Source organism: Andrographis paniculata, unplaced genomic scaffold (assembly GCF_009805555.1).
Source record: "Andrographis paniculata isolate CXL003 unplaced genomic scaffold, ASM980555v1 Contig37END, whole genome shotgun sequence".
Lineage (NCBI taxonomy): Eukaryota > Viridiplantae > Streptophyta > Magnoliopsida > Lamiales > Acanthaceae > Andrographis > Andrographis paniculata.
In genome coordinates this window covers 1460802-1484067 of record NW_026137570.1, presented here as the reverse complement: position 1 = coordinate 1484067, position 23266 = coordinate 1460802, and the positions used below count along the sequence as shown (strand labels likewise).

Genomic DNA, 23266 nt, shown 5'->3' with positions numbered 1-23266 from the left:
CTTTTTATTTTTTATTTTTATTTTTATTTCGAAATCTCTATTTTTGTTGGCAGATGCTTTTACTACACCAAATTTCCACAAGGCTTTTACATTCAGATGGCTTAAGATCAACCACAATGGTTTTCACTAAAAAAAAGCTTCCAAATATATCATAAATCTTATGTTGTCAAATTCTTTAAATTTAGTACTTCCTCTTCGTCTGTCCTATATCTATTTATCCATTTTAAATTTAGAAATATTAATATTATATTCAGTTAAAGTAGAAATAAAAATTAAAAAAAAAAATCTAGAATAGTAAATATTTTTATCGAAATATAGTTATATATATATATAAACCCTTTAAATTTCACTTCAAGAAAAGCTTTCCCTCTCGCCAAAATAAAATAATTTAAATAAAATATCATTACTAAATAATTAAGAAATTTATGAGTAAAAATCATTATTATATAATAAAATAAATTATGAATTAAAACCAATATAACTAAATAATATAATTAAAATTTAAAATAACGTATTAAAATGCATAATTATATATTTTTTTTTAAAAAAAAGAACAAATAAAATTGAGCATACAAAAATAAAAATAATAGACGAAAAAACATCAAGTCGAAGGGAGTAAAATTCATAGACTTGGTAATATCTTAAAATCCCATTCCACATTTCCGAACATGAGTTTACAAAACAGCAATAACAATAAAAATTTAAAATCCTTTTCTTGGTAAACCAAATGGAACTGAATGATTTACACACACAGTTGCAAAGGATCTTTTTTTTTTTTTTTTTTTTTTTTTTTTTACCTTTTTCACTTAGGGATCTGCCTTTCCCGCCACCTCTTCGTCGCTCGACGACGCCGCATATTCGTCTTCACTCACCTCCTCGTCGCTGGAATTTTCCTCCGGCGCCACCCCGGCATCTTCCGGCTTCGCATATCTTTTGCAGTGCTCTGCTTAAAAACACGTCGATAAGATAACACATTAATTGTGTCGAGAAAGAATTCATAAACTAAATCAAGCATTCCGCGATAGGCTCGAATTCATGAAATGTTTTTTTTTTCTCAATTTATTTTTTCAAACGTAACAGCAGACATACAGGGTACCAAACGAGTGAAGGTGTGTCGAGAATTCAAAAATAAAAAGGCAAAGCATATAATATTGAGGCTTGTAGGTGAACAAATTTCCGGAAGGCAGTTGTCACTATAATTTTTTGTTCGAGTATATCAAATATCAATAATATCAACTCGAGCAAACCAACTTTGAGATTTTCATAAAAATGGAATATGGTGAAAATAGGGCCGATCAGGGGCCTACAGCCTAGCCTGCATAAAGCCTGGCTCGGTCTGGCCTATTTATTTAAACAATTTGATATAGGCTTATTTTTTAAAGCTTATTTAATTAATTAGAATAGATTACAAAAAGCCTTTTAGGTCTATTTATATATATAATTTTGATTTAATATATAAAATTATTATATATTTATATTTTTTTACTAATATTGAATTTTAAAAAATACAAAATTTATTATTGTATTATATAGGTTTTAAATAGACTTGTAAGCTACACAGACCTAAAAATAAATCAGACTCAATGTATAATTTTTTTTATTACAGGCTAATAAGTTAGGCTCAGGTCTTAATTTTTCAAAATAATTTTTTTATTACAGGCTAATAAGTTAGGCTCAGGTCTTAATTTTTCAAAATAGGCCTAGTCTGTTTAGCCAAAGTCTAGCCTGATCTAGCCTATTTTCATCTCTACTTGTGAATGACTAATATTCGATTCTAGCAAAACTTAGTCTCGAGGAAAATGGCAGGGCAAGTTCATATCTTAGGTTCATAGGCAAAATACTAGAGAAATTTGTGAATAAGAAAAAAAAAATGCAATTTTAGTTGCGACCTATCTATGAATAGTAAGAGCTATTTAAAAAATCAAATTGTTCGTAAACTTGGCTCGATTCGATTCAATATAAATTCGTTCGTGAACGTAAACGAGCCAAGTCAAATAATATAAATAAATTCGTTTGGTTAATGAACGAGTTTGACTTTTTTTGCAAACGTTCGTTAAAAAAATAAACATATAAAATTATTAATTAATTAATAATTATATATATATGAATTAAAATATAAAATAAATATTATACCTATCCAAACAAACTCAAAGGACCTCAAACAAGTCCAAACAAGCATATTCGATCCGAGTACGAGTTCAAATAATAAAATTTCTTAAAAACTGAGCTTAAGCAATACGAACGAATACAAGCTTTGTTCGTGGACGTTAACAAACAAACTCAAACATTAGTTTCGGCTTGTTAACGGCTCTAGTTAGATCGGTTTGGTTGCAATCCCAACAAAGTTCATACTATGCTCCCAAATTTTTTCATACAAAATATTTTCCAAAATTTTCTAAAATGTGTAGTAGTTTTCTAATCTATTTCTCCTAAATAAACATATATATATACATTCAAAACTCCATAGGTTTTAAAGGCATATTTTAAATTTATTTTAACAAAAAAATTATATATTTCGTTATAAATCAAATAGTAACAAAACATCTCGTCCAACTCTACTTCCAACCACAACCAAAAACCAAACACCGGGTAACATCTCAGTCGTCGTCAGTCTAATGGTCCTAATTATATATGTGACACTCATGTATGCATACAAGTAAATATATTACGAGTCGCACACAAAATTAGAACGAGTAGAGCAACAATAAATAAGATCTATGATCGTTTCCCAACAAATCCATTTAAAGAACCAAATTGATAAGGCCACCACATATACAGATAATCATTCTCCCCATAGCTTTTTACATAATTTTCGATGGCAATTGACTCGTGAGCTTATATCCATTTAACTATTTCTACATAGTGTGAAAAATGATCGAACCTCTAGCTAAGTTACACGTACTAATATCATTAACACCATCCAAGAAAACTATAAAGTGTGTTCATTTGTACTTTCGTTTCCATTTTACACTATGAAACCTACGGCAAGAACATGTTTTCAGCTAGAAAATATCTCATTAAATGTCTATTTTATATTTAAAACATCAAATCTAATTCTTATTTTCTAGAAAATAATTGGTTTGTTCTTTCTACAATTTTTTTCCACACGTTTTTCCAAAAATATTAATATACTACATACATTCATTATTTTTATATTCCTGCACAATCCCCTATACCTCACATAAAAAAATTTCATTTTCAACAATCTCATTAAACAAACAGACACAAAAATTTTAAAAAAAATTCAAATCCATAACAAACCAAAACACAAGTAAACACACACTATTTGTTATCTAACGTCGTCTATAAGAATATGCATTCATATAAAATATTATCCGTATTTCAGAAGATGCTACATTTACAAAAAGATGAATTTAGAAATTGCACCACAACGTCTTCATCAAAACCCGAATCCTATTAGATAAACTCAAACAGACACCTCGTCGAGGCAGAAATTATGAAAGGGAGACCAACAATTACTAGGAAAAAGAAAAAAAATGCAGAAACATATGAATTGTGCCCGCTTACTTTTAATTCTTCAATTAAAGGAAACAATTTTTCATAGAAGATTTTTCAAATAACTTAGAAGAGATATGATCGTGAATGTACCTGTAACTTTTTTATCATAAGCATTGCGATCGCGCATCATCAAAGCTGCTGCCTCTCCATTTAGAGGATCTGATGGATTTGGGTACAAAAGCAGCTGTGGAAGGAAAACTTCGAACACATTCACCAGATCTGAAATGAAAAATAACCATTGTTGTGACTCGATAACACCACAATAAATTTAATCGAATTTTCAATTCCAAAAAAAAAAAGGGATAATCCTTTCAACAAACCAAACATCGGACTCCATGTCTGATTAATAACATCTAAACACACGGATCCCGACCTGCACCATAATTAACATGAAAACATTATTGTTTCACATTTGTGTACTCAAGGATAAGCATAAAGTGCTCGAACGGCTCACATTTCATCAACATTCGGATGATAAATCTTGTTGACAAATCCAATGGAAGGAGATTTATACGGATAAGCATCCGGAAGCTCAACCCTTACCTTCCAAACACCTTCTTGATACGGACCTGCCAAAAACCCGTAAAAAATCCAGACAAAAAATACAATAACATTTCTACCACACGTAACATCAGCAACGAACTTTATTAAAGCGCTTTGTTATGTGGATGATAATAACTACCTCATACTTCCATGGAAGCTAATACAAGAAGCTTTCCTAACATTCGCAATCACACGTCTGAAATCATACAATTTTGTTCATTTTGATAATTCTATGACGGATCGAAGTCAGTCATATCATACCATTAAAAACTTTTCCTGAATCTTATACAACGTTTCGAAGAACAAGTATGCAAATCAACCACTCATACTCCAAATTTATTCAAAAAAACATTAAAACGAATGTAAATTCAATAATCAATGCAGGATTCAACTTAAACAAAAAAAGCAAGTGGATTATCATATTAAACCTAAATTTCAGTATGATCATAGAAGTCAGAACAAGTCAAAAACAGCTCAACTTCCAAATCACAGATTCCGAACACAATCGAAACCAAAGAGCAATGCAAAAATGAGAATGAACGCATCCAAATTTAGCACAAACTCAGCTAAAATGCAAACAAATAATCACAGCAATGAAGCAAAAAAGGAATGAAGAGGCGATTTACTTTCTTTCGGTCCATGGAATTCAACATAAAACTCCTGCATGCCGTCATTGATCATGTCCACCTTATAATCAGTCATCATCCTAACCAAATCATCACCAAAAAAAACACAGAACAGACGAAACTCAAAAATCGAAAACGAAAATACCAAAATTCACAATTAGAACTCCACAAGTAACCTCAGGCAACAAAACCAAACACTGAACGAAAACTCAAACCCCAAAACACTGATGCAATTACAGTTTCATCAAATCCATCTCCCTGCGCTTGCTTGGGGAAGACATTGTTGCCTTTCCTTACTGTTTCCACTTCAAATTAATCAAATTTTAGGGATTCTAGTCTGCCGAAAAGTGCGGTAGCACAGGCGTAGGCGTCGGGTCTTCAAGGCGGTTCAGACATCAACGAGAAACCTGCAAAAGTAGGGATTTATGCTTTAATGGCGTTTCCACTATGTTCTTCCATGTATCAAATTTCTTCACTGGTTTTCCAATTTTTATTTGGGCCTTTAATACGGCCCAGTTTCATTTTGTTTTTTATTTGGGCTTTAAGGCCCAATATTATGGGCCGATAGTCAACCCAATATTTTATAGAGCGCTTTAACGATAGGGCCCAGTGAATTTAAATTTCTCTTAGACAAAAATTCAAAATTGCTAAATAAATTATTATTTTATTTTTTTTTCCGATTCTCTTGTGTCTATAGGGATAATTGGGAATGTTTATTTGTAAGATTATGATTTTTTTGTTTTAGTTATAAATTGAAATTATTGTTTGATTTGATATAAATATACTATATTTTAAATGTGAAAAATTAAATTTAAATATAATAAAATAATAAAAAAAGAAATATTTAATTTGATATTTTTCGAGAAAAAAAAAAATTGAAATACACTTAAAATCTCACAAGTAAATAAAGCCAATAAAGTAATTGTATTTGTGATAATAACAGAAATACTGATGATAGAATAAATTGGAACTGTATTTTTATTGTTCATTGAATTTTTAAATTACTAATTTATGTATTTTTGTAAATACTATGGGTTTGATTATTTAGTATTTTGATTTGAATTATTTCTTTATGCGATATAAATGTAGTATAAAAATAATATTTTATATTAAATATTATTTTTTTAAAAAATGATACAATAGTATATTATATATTTTGAAAATCATGTCTAAAAAATAATTGAAAGAACAAATAATATATGCTTTTTTTTAGAATAAATGACAATTAATTTTCTATTATATTTTTGTATTTAATTATCCATTGTACCAAACAATAAAATAATAATCGGTTTTCACATTAATTTTATTTCTATATAATTTCATTATTTACTATCATTCTTTATATTATCTTTTTTTTTTTTTTATGATATATATTATATAGTATATCATAAAAATAAACAGACTTTGGGTGTGTTTGTTTGGAGAATTTGAATTTTAATTTGAGATTTGAATAGTAATTTTTTTAATTTAAATAGTTGTATAATATTATATAAATATATATTGGTGTAATATTTTTAATGTATAATTAAATTTTAATGTAATATAAGTAAAAGATAAATATTTTAATTTAATATTTTAAAATTATTTTTTTATAAATAATAGAAGTTTTATTTATTTATTTATTTATTTATTTATTTTATAAACGAACACACCTTGATGTTTGTTTGTTAAGTTTCTTGTTTGAGGAATATATATATTTTAGGTGAAATATAAAAATTATATAAATAATATTTGATGTTTGAATATTATTTTTTTAAATAATGAAATATATATATAAAGAAAAGAACTATTGGAATAACAAAACCTTGTTTTCTTTAGTTTTATAAAGCTCTTAATTAATTAAATTTTAAATAATACGGCTGTTCTTAGGGTGTGTTTGTTTGAGGGTTTAGATTTTGAGTTGGAATTTGAATAGTAAAAATTTTGAATTTAAATAGTTTTATGATGTGATATAAATAGGTGTTGATGTGATGTTTTAAATGTAAAATTGATTTTTAGTATAATATAAAAAATGAAAAATAGGTGTTTGATTTGATGTTTTTGAGGGAAAATAATGGAATAAATAGTGTATATTAAATCCAATCCCCCGTACAAACACACCCTTAGAGTATTTATGATATAAAACCATCAACATTCTACTTATTTAGTAGGATTGGATTATTGATCGATCCAAAATGAAATTAAAATTATAAATTTAGATAAAAGAATTTTTAGAAATAATTTATTTAAATAAGTAATTAAAATTGGTCAAAACAATACTCCCTCTGTCTACATACAAAGTAAATATTTACTTTTGACACATTGTTTAAGAAATAATAGTATTTTAATTATAGTGGGTAGTTATAAATAATAAAATAACATTTTTGTCTTTGTTTTTTGGTGTAAAAATAAAGATGTGATTTAAAGTTATGGTGTGTTTGTTTGGGGGATTGGATTTTATTTTCACTATTCATCCCATTTTTTCTCCAAAAAAAAATCAAATCAAACACTTATTTTTTATATTATACTAAAAATTAATTTTACATTCAAAATATCATATCAACACCTATTTATATCACATCATACAACTATTCAAATTCAAAATTTTTACTATTTAAATTCCAACTCAAAATCAAACCCCCAAACAAACACACCCTAAGAGTATATGTGAAAAAAATGAATTATTTAATAAAATATTTACTTCGTAATTAAACATAAAAAAAAATATGTATACTTTTTAGTTGGACTGAGGGAGTGCTAATTAGCAAATTACATTAATTTTGTGGTGGTGTTTTTATATTAATGCGAATTTAGACGACAAATAATTATGAGACAGGCTGTCAATGGGTTGTAAAGAAAATTATGGTTGGATGGGGACATCGTCTTCTCTTCCTGCATCCCAACCAGGTGGTCACTGGTCTTCTGGTCCTGGGACCGCGTGTGGGATCATTACTTTAGATTTGGGTAGATATGCAAATCCTGTTGGGACCCACAAACTGCATGGAACTATTAATGTTTTTTTAATATTTTGGGTGTTGGTGTTTTTATAACATATGGATTTCAAATTCTTTGGGCATGGTTTTAATATTGGTATGCATTTTTTGCTAATTTTTATAATAAATAAAAAATGATATCTCTTCCATCTTAAAAAGATATATATATATATATCTGTTTTAAAATAAAATATTCGTAATAATTGTATTCCATCCGTCCAATGATTACTTCTTTTCCTTTTTTTTTTATTTTATTCCATAAAAAATGATTATTTTGTTTTATTTTTAAATTTATTAATTTTAAATATATTTAATAAATATAAATTAATTTTAATTCAAATTTTTTTAAAAAAATTTTTGTCCTGCTCACTAAGCATATATTTTTTTTTAAAAAAAAATTCTTCATTTTTCTTTATAAAATTATTTTACGATAATGATAAATATTTGTTTATTTATTTATTTATATTATATAAAATTTTGTTATCTAAAAAATTATATTTATATTGTATATATTTTATTGAAATATAATGCTAAAAATATTTAAAATATCTACAATAATACGGATAAATAAAAGAAAAAGTTAACAAAATAATATTATAATTTATTATTAATAACTTATTGATATATACAGTCTAAAATATTCAGTATCTAACTAAATAGGTCATCTAACCTGGGGGGAAGGGATATTATTTATGTAATATTATAAATATTTTTTACAATTTACTATGATTGTGTTCTTCCATAATTTCCCATAAATACATTTTGATAAAAAAAAATTAATATATTACACACTTATTATTTTATATTATTTGTAAATTTTTTTATATTTTATATAAAAGAAAAAAATACAAAAAGTACTTCAAACAATTTCACCAAAAATTTTGTTTGTTTAATGTTTTAATTTGAATAAATTTTTTTATGTGAGGTATAAAGCATTATATGGATAGTTTTGAAAATATTAGTATTTTATATTGAATGTTAACTTTTGGTAAAAACTAAAATATATTTAAATATAACAATTTCATCTATTTTTGTCTAAATATATATTTTTATTAAAATATCACATCAAAATTATTTAAATAAAAAATTAACATATCCAAATGCAATTAAAATTTCAAAAGTATACTTACCAAAAAAATTCATTGAGTAGCCAAATCAATTTAAATTGATTTTTTGTTAAAATAAAATTCACATTTTTATTAATTTTCTTACCAATTAATTAATCTGTATTCCCTCCGTCCCAGATATCGTGTCTGCTACACTGCAGATACACGGTATTTTAGGAGGAGTATAATTAATAGATAATTAAGAATATATTAGTGAAAATAATTATCATATAATATAAATAATTATAAATTAAGATTAAGATAACTAATTAGTTTAATTAAAATTAAAAAAAATAAAATTTAAAAATTTAAAATGAGATTAAAGTGTGTAATCATTTTCAAAAAAAGAAAGTGACATGGTACGTGGGACGGACAAAAACGGCAACGTGGACATGATATCTGAGCGGAGGGAGTAATAAACAGCTAAATACACTAAAAAAAAAAAAAATCCTTTAAATTTCTGCTTTAAGAAATAATTACGACGTTTTAGAATTCAATCCGATTTGATTTTGACATGCATGAAAATTGAAAACGCATATTGGATATTAATAGTAGTAAAATTATTTCCCCTCTCATCCGACCGTCGAATCACTACCTAATCAACGGTGTAGATTACCCCGAAAGAAACGACGTCGTAGAGTCGTGACAACAGCCGGGGAATTAGTAAGTAAAGAAATGCTGTCCAGCTGCCTGCAACAAAAGAAGGCGCGGACTCCAAACAATCTTCAAATAAACGATATAATATTAATAATGTGCGTGACCCGGTCAGCCCGTTACCCTGTGGGCGATGTCCGTACGGGTGGGGCCTCCTTGTCACCGCCAATTGGCAGTAGCAGGTCGCCCGTAAAGGGTGGTTATTATCTCATGTGCACTCACTTCATGCTTTTTCCCTCTTCAGAATTTTGCTGTGAATTCAGAGAGCAGTTTTTGATTTTATGTTTTTATTTTTCTCTCTCTTTCTCTCTCTAGACCTGCGCTCGAGATTCTGTTGTTCATAGCGGCATTTTCCGGAAGAGGTATGTGTGTTTGCATTTTGTGTTGTTTTTTTCCATTTTTTAAATTTATATATTATAACCAAAATTAAATTTATGTGTTGTTAATAGTCTGTGTTGGAGCATTTGGTTTGGTGGTGGTGATGGTTTGTGTTGTAATTGATTATATGTTTTTGGAGGATTTTGATTTGAGTTTTTTTGCTCGAATTTCAGTGTGTAAATTAAGGTTTCTGCAGATAATGAATTGGATCGTTTGGTTTTTAGTCTAATGTTGAGCATTTTTATTTATTTCTGCTGGAGCATTTGGTTTGTGGAGGTGATGGTTTGTGCTGTAATTGAGTGTGCGTTTTCGGAGGATTTTGATTTGAGTTCGTTTGCTCTCGAATTTCAGTGTGTATACGTTTTCTGCGGATAATGGATTGGATCGTTTGGTTTTTAGTCTAATGTTGAGCATTTTATTTGAATCGAAATTCTAATGTAATATGCTGCCTCTGTAAATCTCCATGGTTTGGATGAATGCAGGCATCTTCTGGAACTGGAAATTTTTGGATGTGTAATTTTATTTATTTATTTTTCTTTTGGTAAAAGAGAAGCTGCTTTGGATTGTGTGTAATTAATCTGATCTCAGCAGCAGTTACCGAACGTCTACCTTGTCTTGTCACTATGTGCGCATGTGAGAGAGAGTGGCTTTTAGAGAGAGAGAGAGAATAGTGTTGAGTTTTAAATTGCTATCTGATGCGTTTGTTGATTGGTTTACTCGATCATTACAATTTACAATTATATTTACTACTAGTAGTGTACGCATGTCAAACATCATTATATATTTGCGAGAGGTCTCTTCTGCGTCCTTTTGGCTTTAATCTGACTAATTTATCTTCTTCCAGATTTGCTTGTCGAGGGACGAATTTTGCGCTATTTTGTCAGCTATCGAGATGGTTAATCGTTCTTCGGCCTGAGCTGCCATGAATTCTAACTTCTAATTGAATAGTTTAAAGTCAACTTCGAAGAAATTTGCATCATTTCGAACAGTTTCACCTAAACATTGGGGGCAGAGGAGAGGCAGGCTCGGACGACATGTATCAGACATATCCCTGGAATTCTTAGCTGCTGTTGATTTTTGCTTGTAGTTTCATCTGCTCAACTTCAAGAGTGAGATGTTGGAGACAGAATCATGCCCTTCGCGAGTTCTGTCGCCTTTCCGCGAGGAAAGCGGAGACGAAGAGCTGTCTGTCCTCCCAAGGCATACGAAGGTTATTGTGACAGGAAATAATAGAACAAAGAGCGTTTTGGTGGGTCTGCAGGGCGTTGTTAAGAAGGCTGTTGGACTTGGTGGTTGGCATTGGCTGGTACGAGTTTTTACCCTTCTTTCAAAGCTCGATTTTTTATTTTTTTTTATATATTTTTCTGTTATTCCTGTGCAAGATCAAATTCATAGTCAATAAACAATGCTCAAATATTATTTTAATAACAATTCTGATTTTTAGATCAAGTAGAATAAATAGAGTTGTAATCTGATGTTTATGCTAAGCGTGATTTGATTCCGTTATTATCCATTTCAGTTGGATGTTTCTTAACATAGATGAGGATAGAGTATTTGATTTTTGATCTGTACAACGTTTTTTCCGAAGACTGAAGATCATTTGAATCGAGTTTTCTCTTTTAGTTTCTCAGAAATTTGTTCTTGAGGCATTACCTTCCACATTCAACTACTCTCCTCAATGCTTATAATAGAATAGATATATCTAGAGGAAGTGGTTAAATTTGTGAGTATATATGTGGAATTGTGAAAATTGCTATATATATATATATATATATTCGAAAGTGATACAAAAACAATAGAAATTCTTTAAATATGCTGCTTGCTAGTTGGTCCATTTGAACACCAGTTTATATCCCCATTAGCACGGTTTTATTAATGTCTTGAAGATACAACAGGTTTTGAAGAATGGGGCTGAGGTGAAGCTTCAAAGGAATGCTCTGAGTGTGTTAGGGCCTCCTACGGGCAATGAAGAAGATGACGAGTACGATTTTGATGATTTCAGCAGTGGTTCAGATGTCGGTGAACCCGACCATCACCGCTACTGTAAGTTATATTGCAATTTCTTAATAATACCTTCCATTGTTGTTCTCTAACTAATTATATATATATATATATGTATGAAATTCATCAGCCACTAGCTTTCACTTAAGCAAGATCAGCAAGCCTAGAGTTCGGTACACTAGACCATGGTTGCCTCCGGCATCCACCACTTCAATTAACCGCGGCAGTTGCAGAGAAGTTCAATCCAAGTTTCATGCGGCCCATTTGGTAAGTAAATATATATTTAGTTCCACGACAAGCAAAATGGAAAATGACAACAAGCGTTATTGCAAATCAAAATCGCCACATCATTAGATTTCGCATGGTGGCTTATTTAGATACTCCCTCCCCTTCGTCCATTAAAATTGCCAAGAAAAATGAGTATTTTATTAAAAAATGACCGGTAGTTGGAGGTATTTTTTAAAATCTAGTTAGAAATTTGTAATAAAATTAGCGATATTTATTGTAAATAACTGTTGAATATAGGATAAGGATTAAATGTTGATTTGTAGAATTTTAATACATGCTGTTTGAAGTATACACATATATATATATATATATATCTATGCTCGATGCTTTCTTTCTAACATTAGGTTGGTGTATTGATCTGATCAGAGGGTGAATTTAGCAAGGCTCGGTACAGGGTCGATGTGGAGATATTACCGAAGCTTCCGCCTCGTATGTATCTTCATTATTTCCCCTGATTAGTTTCGCTTTCGTTTTAAATTTGCTGACTTATGTCGGAACACGGCAGGCTCATGTTAGTCCTAACCCGTCAAAGGAACAGCTGATTAACGCAATCCAGCAGCATTTTTTGTCGCAGGTCAGCTCCCCTTCCCTTCCTTGACTAAACATTTGAATCATTCTTTGGATTTGATTAGTGGCTCGTCGTCTGTTTTTGGCATTCACAGCATGTGGACGAGGCGCAAGTGATTACGGAATTCATTCATGCTGCCAAGAGACTGCAGTCGGTCGAAACTAACTGAGAGAGGGAGAGAATTGACGATCGATTGATCATCGACGGGGAGTCCATGATTAATTGCACAGCCAGGTTTCTTCTTCCATCACTGCTTGTAACATGTGCGTTGGAATGTGTAAGCGTGTGTGTGTATATATATATATATATGTGAAATCTATGAATGTGTGGGTATTTATGCATAATACTCATGGACCCTAATCCACCTCTAATTGACTACTGCTCTGCTGAATAGATTTTTAACCTCATTATATATATGTATATATAAGTCGTAACTTAGCATAACCTAACCCTAGTGTGGTCATAGTCATAGTCATAGTCATAGTCATACACAACCTTCTTTCCTTCCCTCACCCGTTATAAACATTCCACGCATTGATTGGTGTTGGATATTTATTTATTTATTTTTCTAGGGAGCATGTGAAGGTGGGTTGAATAGAGGGTAGCCATGGCTGTCAGGCATTTGGTACTATTTGATATTTTGTTGGGATAGGGATAGGGAGGGATATGGCTTTACTTAATGTCAACCGCCAACCAGAAAATGAATCATGGAGTAGTATGTATATATAAATGTAGTTTTGTTTGAAATTTCAATAATAATGAACGATATTGATAGGGATAGGGATAGGGATAGGTGGATACGTGAAGATTGATTTATTTTTGAATTGGGGGGGGGGGGGGGGGGGCCAAATTTATCCTGGTGTGGTGTGTAGTGTAGGCTATATATAAATATATATGTATATTATTATGTGGCGACTCCTATCCTATTCCTATTGATACTAGTAGTAGTAGTGGGTGGTCGTCCTTAAAATTTAGGTTTGGGCAGATTTGAAAAATCTTGTTTGGGTCCCCACGTGAGTGAGTGAGTACTGATTAAAGCAAAGCAAAGCACCCGAACACAGTTAAGTTATAGGTGTCTGTCTACACTAAATGTAGGAGTAGGAGGGTAGGGTAGGGTAGGGTATATAGGCAGACTGGTGTGGTTCTCAAGATGGATGGATGGATGGATGGTCGATAAAATATCAAGTATGTGTGTGCCACAGAGATATTTAATATTTTGTTGACCTGACGTTAAATTGGGTTGTGCAATAAATATATATATATTTCATAACAAAATATTTATTTATTTTTATTTTTAAATAATTATACTATTTATTTAACATTACAAATATTCTTCAAATTTATAATATATTATATAAATATTATTACTTTTATATAATACAATACTAATAGGATTAATTTAATTTTATATTTTTAATTTAATTTTATTTTAATATAATTTTAATATTTTAAAAATTTTATATAAAAAATAAATTGATGTATAGAAATGGGACGGGAGAGTATAATATATATGAAACTTGATTTATTGGATGACTGCTACTACTACTGTATGATTATTACGATAATCGATGTTGTAAACCGTGACGTGACTACAGGTTGCAAAATTCACAGGCAGAAGCGCCATTCTTGGGGCGAAACATTTGTACTTCATTACTTTCCTCGTAAGAAAAGCTTCCCTGAAGATATTTATAAAAAAACATCATATCAAAGGTGTTTTTTATCCGTTAAGACGGATCAATTTTCAAACGTAGCGAGAACTCATTTAATGACTCTCTCTATGCCTCCTTGAGTCCTGGCTATCAATCAATAATTAGCATTTGCATTATGCATACATATAAATGTATTGCCTCCATCGCATAAATAAATTTCACTGCACAACTACTTCTAAACTTCCACTTGTTTACATAAATATTATTGTAATATAAAATCATGCCACCAAACTTAAAACAATCTCCACATATAAAGAAAATGAAAAACAAATTCATACATTAACTGTTTAGTTTAGAGAAACTACGAAAAGAATAATAGCATAAAAAACATAAGAATACAAGATCAAGACAAAACAGTAGCAAACAAGCAAGCAAATTCCTTTTCTACCCGGACTAAATTTAATAATATCAACAATTAAAAAAGAGCATGCATAATATAATGTAATATAATAGTTAAAAAAAAAAAAAGTATGGAATTGGAGGGGTAGGGGTGGTCTCTTTAATAGACTTCATATTCCAATCTCACCAGCAACCCAAATCAAATATACCTCAGGCACAACACAACACTTGTAGTAGAGGAAATGAAATTAATCAGCTCCTGAAGAGAGTCTCGATCGCCTCGAAGAAGAGCGGGGCGATTTCTGGGTTTGGAGTTTTTATTGCACACTTGAGGCCCGGAGCACCGATGGCTGCCGTGATCTCAATCAATATAGGGATTGCCTGAGGTATCTTAGCAGACAGATACAACACATCTTGATTCGAGTGTTTGCGCTTTGCAATAAAGAACACGTTCGATGAGCCTAGCCGCTCGATGGTTGCATCAATGCTGTTCAGCACGATTGCCGGGAACTCCTTGGAAACTTCGTTCGAGTCCGGTAATGATTTCCATGTCTGCATAGTCCAAAAAGAAACCCAAACAATTATCAAACTGGATGAGAGTACAAGGATGACTTGACTGATCAAGGAAATCATACATAAGCCTTGTTCTACACAATGTCCAAATAATAATACAATACATAGACACCACATATATATAATACCACACTTTTTTAAATTAAAAATTAAAAAAAAAAAAAACCACTCCCTCCGTCATGTAAAATCATGCCCATTTCACCGGGCTTGGAGTTTTAAGAAAAATGGGTAAAAAAGAAAAAAAAAATCTTTTATGGTAAAAGAAATAGAAAAAGTGATTTTTCTACTAAAAAAGAAAACTGAAAAAAATTTGAGTAATAACAGTCGAAAAAATTTTAGAATAAATTTGGATGACAAAAGAAATAAAATATGTTTTATTTAATATTTACCAACACACTTATGTAAAAAAAAACAACTAAAACCTAAAAAACTAAAAGTCTAACAAAAACATCATTCCCTATGATACTTTTAGGGTTTCCCATACCTCATAAGAAAAAAAACACCTAAAGCTATACTGAACAACTACACTCAAATATTTTCAACTTTTAAATAAAGAAAATAAGTTTAATTCGTCGTAAAACAACATACCTCAAGAAACGAGGACCGTTCCATTCTTCCATCGCCGGTGAACAGAACTTGCAGTGGAATTTTGTCGCTGAAATACCATACCGGCTGCTGGTTGTTCTTCACAGCAACCTGCAGGAGGGAACTCGGCGGACCCGGAGACATGTTCTGGAATAAAACCATAGGCAAAAGAGTGCTTGCGGATGCCCCGGGTTGCAATTGTGGTACCTGAATGGCGCAAGATATATATATATATATTATAGCTCAAAAACGATAAATGACAGATGACATACACTAAGAAACAGAAATCACAAAAAATTACCTGGAGAGGTCCGCCTGCAGCGAGGCCAAATGTGTTCTTGTTGAATTGAATCATAAACCCATCGAGCGGTACCTGCGAATTATTCTCGAACAACATGCTGTAGAATACCTGGCCATCTTTGCTTACGAGCTGCGCGCTGATTTGTAGGCCTTGACCCGTATGTGCAGGTAAGAGAATCGGCAAAGGAGGGCTGCACAATGCCGAGAAAAATGAATACTCTAAAACATACAATTTAAATCGAAGAGGATGGTAATTAGAGCTGGCAAAAACTGACACGACACGACAACCCGACACAATAATAAAAAGCGTAGGGTTAAGGACTGAGGCTCTCAACTCGAATCGACAATCCGATTATAATATATTAATATTAATTAATATATTTATTATATATGTAAAGTTATTATAATTTAATAATTAGCCTACGTATTAATTTAAGTTCAAATTTAAATAATTCAACTTAATTCATTGTACATGTTACATTAGAATTAATAAAAACTAACATAATACGACAAAAAACAATTGAATTTGAATAAAAAATATCGACTCAATTATGTATACGGGTCAATACGAATTTAACACGATAATAAAAAGATCAATACGACCCTGACACGATAATAAACAGATAGGGTTAGGGTTGAATTCTTTAACTCGTTTAAAGTATTCAACCCGACACGAATCGACCCATTGCCAGCTCTAACGATAATGAAAATGGAAAAATGATAGAATCTACCTTGCGGGGGTTGGAGGCTGATCAGTTGGTACAATGGCACTATTGTTGCCGTCCATGCCCATAAGATCGAGTAGATCGGGTACGGGTGCGGGAGCTGGAGCGGCGGCCGGTTGCCTGGCAGTGGCGGACTGTGGATTGCTCGTCGTGGCTGGGGAAGATGCACCCGGAGCGACGTGAGACGGTGACTCGGAGTACCCCGTTTCGCTTCCGTCGGGATATTCTTCTTCCTCGGTTCTTTGAATGGTTTTGACGCGAGTTACGAATGTGTCTGGGGGCTTGTGGTAGACGGAGGACAATGTGGCAATGTTGGCGAGAAGCTCGTCGAGGAGTGTAGGCTCGAGTTGATTAGAGTCGTCGCTTATGACAGGCTTTTCAGCCAAAACAACATCCTTTGCTGCCTGAAAGATCAGTCGGACAATATAAATAAAAATGTATAATCGTCTCTACATGCAAGGGTTACATAAATAGACACATATAATATAAGAATATGGTAGCTGTTGACTTATTATTCTATTTTTGGTATCGAACAATAGGTTCAGCTTCATTGTGAATGACTCTCATCATTATCTTCGTTCTCAAAGAGGTAGATCAACACTCATAGCTTAACCACAGTGCCATCCTATAGCAACAGCAGTTTCCTTAAGATTTTATTTTATTTTTTCTCTAGGTGGGGATTAGTATGACTACACTAGCATTTATTGGTAAATATGATATCGAGATATTATCATCAAATTGGTTGCTAGGGATGGCAATGGGTCGGGTCCAGCCGGACCCGATACGGAACCTGATTATACCCGGACCCAACCCGACAGACCCATTTTTTTTTTTTTTTAAATTCTTAAAATCTAATTTAAAATTGGACCCGAACCCAACATATATTAAAAATTATATACTTTATTCAAAAATATTATAATAAAACAAATAATAAATAAATAAAACTAAAAACATATTTTTAATATAATTTATATTATTAAAAAATATATATATATATAATGAATATATTAGTAATATATTAATAGGGTTTGGGTCCAGGTAAGGTCCACCCTTGGACCCGAGACCCGATACCCGAATAATTGGACCCGACTCCAAATAAATTGGGTCGGGTTCGGGTTGGGTCTCGGGTCTACCCAGACCCATTGCCATCCCTATATGGATGCACAGGAAGTGTGAGATTGAACATCATGAAGAAATAAAGCAATCAAGTGAAGTGCGGCAAACATCAAAACCACTGCATACCTCAGGATCAGTCGAGAGTAGTCGCCAATATATATATGCACGATCTCTAAGATCTGGGTTGTCAGTTTCAACAGTTGCATTGTTCAGAACGACCTATAGATAAGATTAAAATGCAAGTCATACTCTAAAAGTAAAAAAAAAAGTGACAATATATAATATTATACCAAAGGTTCTACATCATTTGTGTAATCTGAAATCATGCCGAAGATATCTGAAAGACTGAGCTTAACAAAAAGATAGTCATTTCAATTTAAGAACATACAACAGAAGAATCCATGCAGGCCGGAAATTACCTGGATCATCTGCTGTGGGCCTTCGGTTGGCTTCTTAAGGAAAAGTTTAACTGTTGCCGTAAGCAACTGTAATTGGACTTGAGGAGGTTCCTCAGGAAAAGTCTCCAAAAAGCTTTCCAAGAGCTCATCGGCATTATCAATTCTTTCAGCGTATTCACCAATTATCCAAATCATCGATGCCTACACATAAAATACTTACAATCAGAAAAAAGCTTTAAATGACCACCTCTTGAAAAAAAAAAAAGGTTCAGGGCATGGATTCATACCTTTGCTTCTGGCTCGTCCAAGGTGTCTAAACTCTCACAAAGTGTAGCAATTATGGATTCATAGCTGAAAGGATTAAATTAGATAACTCAGAAAGGAAGCAACTGAATCGGCACAATAAACTAGCAAAAAATATAAAAAAAAAGATCACTTACGTGTTTGGGTATCTCCTAAAAATGTCCTTAATCACAATGATTGCTTCTTGAACAACATAATTTACTTTGATCTTGATCAACTCAAGCAGAACGCTGATGCAACGCTCAGCTGCTCTCTCTAACTTAATGGCACAGCGCCCAATAGCACGGACAGCTTTTCGGACAAAATCAACATCCACTTCTGTAGCATATTCTTTGAACTCCAGAAGAACCTGAATGTATACTCAAGGAAACCATTATGATTGGACCCAACTTCAAATGGGGTGGGGGGGGGGGGGGGGAATTAAACCAACTTCGACTTACTTGGTCAATATTTCTATCAGAAGCAAGCTTTATCATGATTTCTAATTTCTCCATCTTCACATATATTGGATCATTGTATTTGCAGAAAAAAACCTACAGGGAAAAACAATACTTTTGAGTTAACCTGCATACAGACATCACCAGTTTTACAAAGAGCATGCGCATCTTAGACAACAAGACTATTTACCTTTATTTCATGGGCAAGAATAGTGGGACGCTTTTGCACTATAAGGTTTATGTTACGCAATGCAACATACTGAATCTCGGGTTCTGCAGAAAGTAAAGTCACAAGAGGAGGAGCCATTTTCTTGCAAAGGTTTCTGACAACATCAGTACTGGTGATCATTTCCATTTGCAAAAGAATCATCTGCAATTTGCAATATCAGAAGACCCTTTAGAATTAATAGTACTGGGACGAAAACCAACTTCCATGCTTTACCCTCTAATCGATGGTTAACAATACATATGAATAGATAATGAATGAGGATAAAACATTGGTATACCAAAATTCTGTAAGGTTATAATAAAAGACTAGCTTTTATTTTTCAGCAGGTGAAGAATGATAGTGTTGAACAAGGAAATGGAAGCACAGCAGACAGGAAGATTTAGTGGTAAAGTGCTAGAAAGAAATTACTAGTTTAGGGGAGAACAATAACCTTGACAGCTGAAAGAACAACAGCACAATTTGCATGTTGTAGCCGTGGAGTAACTCGCTCAACTATATTTTCTGCATCACGGGCATCAACTGCTTTATACTTGGACAGAGCATCCAAAATAAAAACTTGACCCCACCTGAAGTTAAAACAAGACAAATACACATTCATTAAGCAGAACAAAAGACATTTCATGAAACAATTGAGTGAAAACCCCATAGGTTCAGGAAGTAGAAACCAAGATTCATTTACAAAACCGGTATTTAAAAGAATATACTGTATCTACCAGTTAAATTAATCTCAATGACAATTTTGATTGTTCAGCCCTACTCCATGACCAATAACACAAGAAAACACTGATATGGCATGCTATTCTTGTATTTATATACTAATACAAGATAGGCTACAAATGAAGGCACATTATTAAATTTACATCAAGAGAGTGCAAGAAACACAAAAGCATGTGATTACTGCATAAAGAGATATAAACATGTGTATGAATTGAGGAGTATTGTGGGTGGGGGGAGTATGAGTCTTAAGTAAAATTTGAAAGCTATTCATAATCATACTCAGTGCATTCATTTAGAGCCGTAAGAAGCTTGGACAGTGTGTGGCTGGTAATCTCAAAGATGGGTCTGCTGCTGTTCTCTTGAATTTCTGCTAGCGCGGCAACAGCATTTGCAACAACCATTGGGTTGTTATCAGATATCAAATCCTTGAGGGCATCCAGGAAACCTCTATCCTCCACCAACTCAGCATTAATATCATAAAGTTTAGCAACGCATATAGCTGCAGTCTTCCGAACATATGGATCATCATCCTGATATGATGCAGAAGGAGAACGTGGCACTTTCTTAGCATACAGTTTAATAACAATGAGACAATATGGTTAGGGGAATGATAAAAATAAAAAATAAATTGTAGATATTAGATTTGATAGAGATACCTTCAGACACCGTTGCAATGGATCACATAAATACTCAGTAATTTTATCAACACGAATGCATCCCATTGTTCTCACAGCTAATGCACGGATCAAAGGGTTTGGGTCCTGGGAATCCTGGATGAACATGTTGATCACAAAATTTAGCAAGTAACTAGTTGCTTTTCAATTGCTTCAACTAAAGAGGCGACTTCTAGTCAATACACAGACGGGAGAAAAAGAAAGGCCAATTTTCTCACAGAAAACAGTCCATGTTGAACTTACACCAAATATTTATATCAGATAGAGTCATTAGAAACCAAATAGCCTAATACAAAATATAACAATTTGAAGTGCTTACAAAAATTTCACTGTGAGTTCCCCTTAACCACAATACCTCTTTTAAGTTATATAATCATTGAACACTCAAACTAACTCATTTCAATCCCCATTGCTCAAGTCAAGAATCTATGTTGACCACTGTTCTTAATCAAATCTGATGAAAGGACATAATATAAGAATTGATGACTAAACAAGGATATTGGAGCAATTGGAAAAGAGGAAAATTAATTACACAGATTTTCATTTCTAGGGTTCAGATTTCACTAAAGTTGTAAAAGCAACGCAATTAACACCAAATTTTATAACATTCTTTTCATCCTCTTTTATGAATGATCAGAATGAATCTAATAATATTAGTCCACCATCACTTGTATCTTAAATCGTATCGGGCAGCTTCTCACGAAAAATTCACTCACTGGACATTGCATTTTTAAGGAAAAGCAGTTCTGCTTGCAAGTGCTTCGAATTTTCCTAATTGTCTAACAACATATTGTGTATAACTTGTACAATGCCAGTATGCCACGACTGACAATACATTATAGAACACTATGATGACTAAAAAATAAGTAAATCATTTTGACATTACGCGCAAGATTTATTCTACTAGTAAGAATTTGACTTTGTTGACCTCTAGTCAAGTTATCATTTTAACTGAAGTAGCACAAAATGCTAATAAATATCAAAGTTTGACCCAAAAGAAGTGGAAATCAACTCAAGCGTTGTTATACAATCGGTCTTAAAATCAGAATTTCAAACTAAATTGCTCCTCCAAGTATTTACCTTCACGAATGTGTTTACAGCAAGAATTGCAAGATCAGGCTGGCTCTTGGCATAGTTGATGAGATACAGATATACAAGTTTCTTGAGCTCCAAATTTTCAGTTTGCATACAATTTACAACATCTGTAAAGAGTGAGGACACATCTTTCCCCACTGTCATTGCAGCAATTACTTTTTTAACTGCATCCTTTCTCTTATCCTGCATCCAGTACAGTTAAAATGACAAATTGGAGTCAAATTTCAGTCTAGAAAGTTATAAAACTAACAGGAGAAGTATTTTCTAATGGAGAAAACGGAAAGCATCAGTTCAGTAAAACTTCATCAAACCACAACACAGATTTCGAGATTACTTCACGAACGACTTGATTCCGATCACAAACTCGCTAAATCAAATGATACCACACACTCACTACACAGATCAAACACATATATGACAATTCTAAGCAACAGGAACCGTTAAATCAAACCAAAAATACCTAGATCCAACTTCGATTCACACTAAAACAACGAAGAAAGTTCCGATACCAGACAACTAACAAAGCCGTCAACAAGCAGATCAACCAGAAACTCGACCAAATCTCTCAATACGAAGTCCAAAAATAGAGAAATTAAGCAGATTGAAAATCAAATAATGGAAAGTTACCTTATACTGAGAATTGAGCTCTTCTTTGAGCTCGGGAATCTCTCCTTTCTTTGTAGTGGAGAAATACTTAGAGTCGTGGCCACTCATCTCTCCTCGCTGCGGATAGCTCCGGCGGTGCTCAGCCACCGGCGGTGGAGACGGGAAGAAACGAAGAGAGGAAAGATCAAAGCAGAGACACGGCGAGAACTGGCCAACAATGGGAGACTGGGAATTCGAGGGAGACTATATAAACAGGTGCTCTAAACCGGCTTAAGATGAACCCGGTCGAGATGCATCCGGTTTATCTTTTGGCGGAGTTGAAAAATGGAAAACATAAGATTTGTGTTTCGGATACTTCGATTCGAATTGTTTTACTACATTACATTAAAAAAATATACTATATATATTTGAATATAATATTTTAAATAACATATATTTCCTTCATCTCTTACTATTTAATTTTGCATTTCTCATCGTCTCAAAATAAAATATAATATTATTTTATTAATAATTATATTATCTAATTAAATTTAAAAAATATTTTTACAATTTATTACAATATAGGGTGTATTTGCTTTATGAGAATATTAAAAAAAAATTATATAAGTTAGAGAAAAAATATATAGAAAATATAAAAATAATAAATATGTGGAGTATATTAATATTTTTGAAAAAATATAACATAAAAAAATAGTGAAAGTATTTGAATTTTGTTTAAAATGAAATTTAATTTTTAAAATAATATACTCCCTCCGTCCATTTAAAAGAGTTACATTTACATTTGGCGTGGTGTTCAAGAAATAAT

General features: G+C 32.1%; 3 protein-coding genes across 4 annotated transcripts; 1 reads left to right on the top strand and 2 right to left on the bottom strand.

Moving 5' to 3' along the window:
• Positions 1–608: 608 nt before the first annotated feature.
• LOC127250083 (ubiquitin-conjugating enzyme E2-23 kDa-like) lies at positions 609–5141 on the bottom strand. 2 transcript variants are annotated; one of them, XM_051273239.1, is made up of 6 exons: positions 4904–5141; positions 4689–4768; positions 3974–4088; positions 3840–3892; positions 3610–3738; positions 609–943 (listed from the first exon to the last, which is right to left on the bottom strand). In XM_051273239.1, exons 2-6 carry the CDS (start codon positions 4765–4767, stop codon positions 807–809), a joined length of 513 nt encoding a protein of 170 aa, XP_051129196.1. In that variant the 5' UTR covers position 4768; positions 4904–5141; the 3' UTR covers positions 609–806. The 2 variants fall into 2 exon arrangements, with proteins under 2 accessions (XP_051129196.1, XP_051129195.1); XM_051273238.1 differs by having other exon boundaries at positions 4926–5140.
• A 4489-nt stretch (positions 5142–9630) lies between these two features.
• On the top strand, positions 9631–13065 carry LOC127250242 (uncharacterized). The gene is made up of 7 exons (XM_051273412.1): positions 9631–9782; positions 10643–11104; positions 11694–11841; positions 11930–12066; positions 12454–12516; positions 12593–12661; positions 12750–13065. Exons 2-7 carry the CDS (start codon positions 10913–10915, stop codon positions 12822–12824), a joined length of 684 nt encoding a protein of 227 aa, XP_051129369.1. The 5' UTR covers positions 9631–9782; positions 10643–10912; the 3' UTR covers positions 12825–13065.
• Positions 13066–14758: 1693 nt separating this feature from the next.
• On the bottom strand, positions 14759–22674 carry LOC127250241 (beta-adaptin-like protein C). Its single transcript, XM_051273411.1, has 15 exons — positions 22483–22674; positions 21841–22038; positions 20743–20856; positions 20366–20616; positions 19800–19935; positions 19331–19510; positions 19144–19236; positions 18841–19052; positions 18688–18751; positions 18422–18601; positions 18129–18221; positions 16893–17290; positions 16163–16352; positions 15865–16068; positions 14759–15255 (listed from the first exon to the last, which is right to left on the bottom strand). Exons 1-15 carry the CDS (start codon positions 22567–22569, stop codon positions 14956–14958), a joined length of 2700 nt encoding a protein of 899 aa, XP_051129368.1. The 5' UTR covers positions 22570–22674; the 3' UTR covers positions 14759–14955.
• Positions 22675–23266: the final 592 nt, after the last annotated feature.